Source organism: Drosophila ficusphila, unplaced genomic scaffold, assembly GCF_018152265.1.
Source record: "Drosophila ficusphila isolate 14025-0441.05 unplaced genomic scaffold, ASM1815226v1 contig_758, whole genome shotgun sequence".
In the NCBI taxonomy this organism is placed as follows: Eukaryota; Metazoa; Arthropoda; class Insecta; order Diptera; family Drosophilidae; genus Drosophila; species Drosophila ficusphila.
Window position 1 is genome coordinate 260300 of NW_025064700.1, and position 5783 is coordinate 266082.

The 5783-nt window shown below is 34.5% G+C and overlaps 1 protein-coding gene across 1 annotated transcript; it reads right to left on the reverse strand.

Moving 5' to 3' along the window:
* Positions 1–1177: 1177 nt before the first annotated feature.
* LOC108095381 lies at positions 1178–2591 on the reverse strand. Its single transcript, XM_017196464.1, has 4 exons — positions 2573–2591; positions 2015–2155; positions 1810–1955; positions 1178–1756 (listed from the first exon to the last, which is right to left on the reverse strand). Exons 1-4 carry the CDS (start codon positions 2589–2591, stop codon positions 1616–1618), a joined length of 447 nt encoding a protein of 148 aa, XP_017051953.1. The 3' UTR covers positions 1178–1615.
* Between the last annotated feature and the right edge of the window lie 3192 nt (positions 2592–5783).

The following is a 5783-nucleotide window of genomic DNA, read 5'->3' on the forward strand; positions in this document are numbered from 1 at the left end:
ATTTGCGATGCGCATGTAAGCTACGCTTCTTTGTTTTAATGGCAACTACAACAACTTTCGTAATTTTTTCTTACATAAGAACCTTCTCCCTATAGTAACAAATACAACAAAAACAGAAACAGTGAAATGGTCCAGCCATTCACTCGTGATGCCGTGGCCAAGTGAAAAAGGAATTCATTTTTATATATATATATTATATATCATTTGTATATATAGATAGACGTACGCCTAACTAACTGGGCACTATTGAACGGTGATCCATTTGATCACGCCATACTTCCTGCTATATTCCTTAGCCTCTCTCCAAGTTGGTCATTGGACAAATTCAAAGCCATCTAAGAAATGCTCCTAAGCCGGGATTAATATATATCAAATACCTACATAACCCGCCAACAGTCCAAAAGTGGGCGCTGCCCAACACATCGTTATTTATCCTAATCTATCGATATCGTCTCTCTCGGAATCGACTTCAACTGCAACATACTTCGCCAAAGACAGTAAAAGTGTGTCAGACGTCCAATTTGCGAATGGCAAATTGCCTTTGTTGGCATTTGATATTCAAATATGCGAATTAGTCTTCTTGTTTTTGGCCAAGGATCGAATTTTAACGCTTGTGAAATGTAGCGGATCCACTGGTGAGCGCTAATGGTAAGTAATGCATAATTTAATTTAGTCCAGAGTTCGGACTCAATTTTATTTATTGCTTTGACAGTTCCTATATTTAGTTCATAAAGAAAAAAGTAGGTAATAAATAACATACCTAAAATTTTGTAGAGCTAAAATGATGCCAACATATATGAATATGTTGCAGTTGGAATCGATTCCAGGGGGAGCTATCGATAGGTTAGGTCAAATAGCGATGGTTAGGGCAGCGCCACCTTTTTGGTCCATGGGCGAACCATCTAACATGTCAAATGTAAACATGTAACCTCGGCTTAGGGATTCTCTTAGATGGCCTTGAGGATGTCCAATGACCCATCTTAGAGTGAGATTAGGGAAGATGGCGAGGAACGTGGCGTGATGGAGCCGATCACCGTCAGTGGTACCGAGAAAAACAGACAAAATAGACGTGGCGAATTAAACTCGTAGTGTTTCTGTTAAAATTTTGTAAAGTGAGTTAGTTTTTTTGAAATTTTCTTTTTGTAAATATAAAATGTTTATTTTGGTTTAGGGAACCCGGGGTCCCATAATAAAGGGCCCCGGGATTCTTTTTTTTTGGAGAAACACAAATATATTTTTCTGGAGGAAACCCACATTTTTTTGAGGAACCAAAAATTTCTTTTCGGAGGAACCCATAACCTCTTTGGAAGACATCCTCGTTTTTTCTGAAGAAACACACCTTCCTTTTGAGATCACACAGTTATTGCTGGAGAAGAACCAAGATTTTTGGAAGACACATTTCCTTTCAGAGGAGGCCGATATTTTTTTGGATACATTTGTTTCTGGAGAAGACCGACTTCCGTTTCCTTTGGGAGTACAAATACATTTTTGTTGTACTTCAAACAAATTTATTTTATTTTGGAAGACCCAACATTTCGTTTTGAATGCAGTACAAGTTTTGACGGAGAAATTATAACTGAATCACGCAGGAATCAAAGTGCCGGTGAGTCCGTTCCTAGTCGGAGTGACTACAACTGTGTTCCTCAACAACAAATTCCTCCGAGGGCTGCTGATGCCGCCAAATTGGCCAGCCAGTCCTCTTAACCTCTCGGTTCATCGTTGCGGTCCCTTGGTAGACTGCATCTGCGTATGAAGTCTTATAACTAGAATCGAATTAGTAAAATGTTTAATTAATAAGTAGTTTCTTACCATCTTGTGCAATTTAATTACGCCTTGTCCCAAATTTCGCTTTTGACCGACGTTTTTCGGGAACCAAATAGGTCGCTGAAATAAGTTAAAGGATTGTGCGTTATATAGTGATTTTTGAGACGGCGGTCGATTGACGATTCTGTGGCCTGTATGTGATTAAATTTTTTGATTAGATAAATATTAGTAACATGTCAGTTAAACTTACTTGTGTTATGTGCGGCCAAAGGGAAAAATTTAAAAACTAAATAAAATGTAAACAATGTATGTTTATCAACGGCCGCCGATAATAAGTTATCGATTATGCGTGAGTTCAGGCAGGGTTGCGATTTTTTTAAGGAGTTACTGACTCACAAGTGAACCAAAGTTGAATTCGAAAAAAACTTTGAGTGCTTTTTTTTGCGAAGAGAGGATTAAAAAAAAAAGGGCAAGGAGAAGAAAAGTGGCGACAATCAGTGGACTCGATTTGCAGAAAATTTGATTAATTAATGTTAATAATTCCTACCAGTGAGTTTGAAAATAAAAATATAGTTGGATATAAGTGAAATTAAAATTTTATTTAAAAATAGAATATTCCGGAGCGTATATCAGGTCAGGAAAAACAAAATTCAGGAGGAATAGAATAAGACCAGCCACCAGGAAGGGACAACTTTTCGCGCCGAAAATTGGGTGGCCACAGGTTTTTATTTTAAACGTATTTTAAAAATCAAAAACTTGTATACCGAACTCACTAAGAAAAGACTACAAATTAAAAAAAAAAAACTACACGCAAATTCCAAATCCATAACCTAACTTATATAATTAATTATGTAACCCGCCCGAATGAAATTGTTAAAATATTTATTTATTTAAAATCATAATTATTTATTTACTAGAAAATTAACTAAAGCCTGATGTATATGTTATTATTTATTTCCTTATAATATTCGCCATATTTATTCCCTATTTATTTATTTATTGTTTATTATTATTATTTCTATATATATATGTCCCTGTAATCGTCCTTCGGTACCGTGGGTAGGTGTAGAATATGTTAGCATTTAAGTATACAAGTGAAATTATAACGAATTAAAAAAAAATGAACTTAAGTGAGTAGATTCCACAAGTGGGGGGGTGAGATGAGATAAGATGATTCCACAAAAACGGTAATTGGGAGATGTGTCCTAGATTTAACAAAGGATACACTCATGGTTGGGAGGGGACTCCGAGGGCTACCAATTTGGCAAGGTAGTCCAGTCCGGATATTCCAAAATTTCCGTCGTGTACAAATTCGTTGTCCAAATTTAAAAAATTCCGTTTTGTTTTATTTGTCGTGTCTGCTGCGCGGAATATTTGTGGTTGTTCCCCCCCTGGGATCACACTGACTAGCCGGCAACGCAACCGCGCGAAAAGCAGGACATGACACTTGAATTATTAAAAGCCAGTTTATAATGATGATGAATTGCTAGACCTTTTTCTGTGGGGGAGATGGAGTATTATTAGTCGCCAGGAGTGGCTTCGTTGACCCATTATGGGGGATGCGGTGATAACACTTACCAGGCATCCTAGGTTGGGTGGGTACACAATGGCCAGGAACACCGATGGCCACCAAAGATCCAAATTTCCGTCGCCCTGTAATTGAATGTTTTGAATTTGAATTTTGTTTGTTTACCTTTTTGTTAGAGATCGCAGGAATTTAGTGTTGTGAGACGACCGTAGTCGATGTTTGTATTTTATGTTGACGGACTGCGGGCATTGGGGAGAACTTGGCCCAAATGAGATCGCTGAGCTAGCAGCGCTGCCCACGAAAGAAGCAGTTCGTAACAAATATTTATCTTACAATATTTTAATATGAGCAGTAGCAATAGCAATATTCTAGACTACAAAAATAATTTAATTGATAAAAAAATAAGGTTGCAACTCTATTCCAATAAAAAGCTTTGCATGGAAAAAACGAATGGAAAATTAAGAAAATGGAAAATTAAGAAAATGGAAAATTAAGAAAATGGAAAATTAAAACAAAGCATTTAGATGTTTTACTTTAAATTAAAAGCATACATGAGATAAATTGTGATAGTAAAATGTGTTTACACCAATAACTTTTCAAAAAAGTAAGGCCTTTTGAGCAAAAGAGTTTATTAAATGCTGAAATTTTTTTCAATCTCCGCACAAAGTTACCGAGATTTTTAAGCCATCATAATTCTGCTTTGGAACTCCTTTTATCTCTAAAAGTTGATTTTAGGGATGCTTTAACCCTTTACATGGCAATAACTCCGATTTTCTTGATTTTTTTTTTTGTTTGGTAGATAAGTGAAAATAAAAAATACACTTCTTTTTAGTTTTATAATTTTTTTTGGTTTTACCTTATTTTTTTTACAAAAAGGGGTGTGATGCATTTCTGCATAAAAAGGTCTTAAAACGAAAATTTTTTTAATGTGTGTTTTAGAAAGATAATAACATTCATTTAATATTAAAATATAGTAATTTATATTTTAAATATGTCAATTTAAATTAAATTTTTTAAAGCAATTAAAGCAATAAAAGAAATCTTTTATTAAAACATAAAAAAACTACACATTTTTCGCACTCCGTTTGGGAGAATCCAGTGAAATTCGTATATTTGCAGTATTTTTTTATGTGTTAATCTACTTTGATGCATATCTGCAACAAAGCGAAATTGTTAATTTATTCTTATTATAATGCAACAAACACAAAAACTCGACAAGATATAGCTAAATATAATATTTACTTGTTTAAAAATATAAATTAAATCAACTACACATTTTTTTTTGTTATTTATATTTGGATGAGAAACTGCACAACCAATTCAGATTTCCACATTTACCAAATTGGCGAGAAAAGTAATCAGCTGTTGAGTATTGGACAGAATTCTGACTGACTAACACTTGTTATATAAAAAACGAAAGTTTCTGAACTGCATTAAAAAGATTTCAGATAGTTTTGCAATGCCCGTTGAAAAATAATTGAATTTGAACGGTATGATGCAGATATGCATCATCACCATGTAAAGGGTTAAAGGAGGGTTTGTTAATTAACTTTAGTTTTTGTTTTCGGGCTAAACTCGAAAAAACCCACAGATATGAGTCACAATTACCATTTATTGAAACCTATTTATGATTTAATTATTTTTTGTTTCAGAGGGTATTCTTGGTTCTTAAATTTTATTTTATATTTTTTTCTCTCCTACCGACGTCGTAAAATCTTTTTGAAGTTCCATGCCAATTTGTTCGCCAGAAGAATATGCTCTCGATAGCCAACAGCAGGCATACGGGCTAGGCGGTGACTTTAACGGCTTCAACATTAGTAGCATTAATTGAGCAATTGCCCTTTATTGAAGTAAAATTGAAAATGCTCAGGAGAGTCTAGAATCACAACTTCGAACCTATTAACCTTCGCAGTTAAAACTTAAATCTATATGACGACTAGGGTGATCGTATTTGCATGTGATGTGCCGATTATTGCAGTCGTCTGGTGACGGTTTATTGCAAATAAGGTCACTCAGATCCGAATTTGTCCTTCCAATCGCATCTTTCATTGTGAATAACAAAAAAACGGTGCAAAATTTTCACTTCCGCTAGCGGTTTTTGAACTGTTAGAAAAAAACACATCATTTGCATATGTATTTTACTTTATTTTTTAAGCTGTTTTCACCGTGAACCGCACTTGTAAACAATTACCGTGAAATTTTTCTTAAATGGTTTTCCTGAAATAAATATTACACTGGTCAACACAAGTCTTGTTTCCTTTATTTTTTTTATCTGTTATTGCGTATTTCTATGGCCCTGAGTATGAAAAAAATACTGGAAGATTGCTAAAAGCTTCAGTGATTTCTTGTGTTTCTGGAAGGCCCGCCCCACGACGAATCAATAGTAATGGAGGGTAGTTAGCTGTAACTCAAAAACAAAAGCTGTGAGAGAAAAATTATTACCATATTTAAAAAATACACGTTATTTTGAGATAGAAACACAAAAAAAATT

Bases quoted from the DNA above. Each gene is read 5' to 3' on its own strand.
- LOC108095381 (XM_017196464.1), bottom strand. The intron at 1,956-2,014 runs GTAAGTTTAACT...AATCACATACAG, and splicing joins TTTGGCCGCACATAACACAA to GCCACAGAATCGTCAATCGA. The intron at 1,757-1,809 runs GTAAGAAACTAC...TCTAGTTATAAG, and splicing joins TAATTAAATTGCACAAGATG to ACTTCATACGCAGATGCAGT.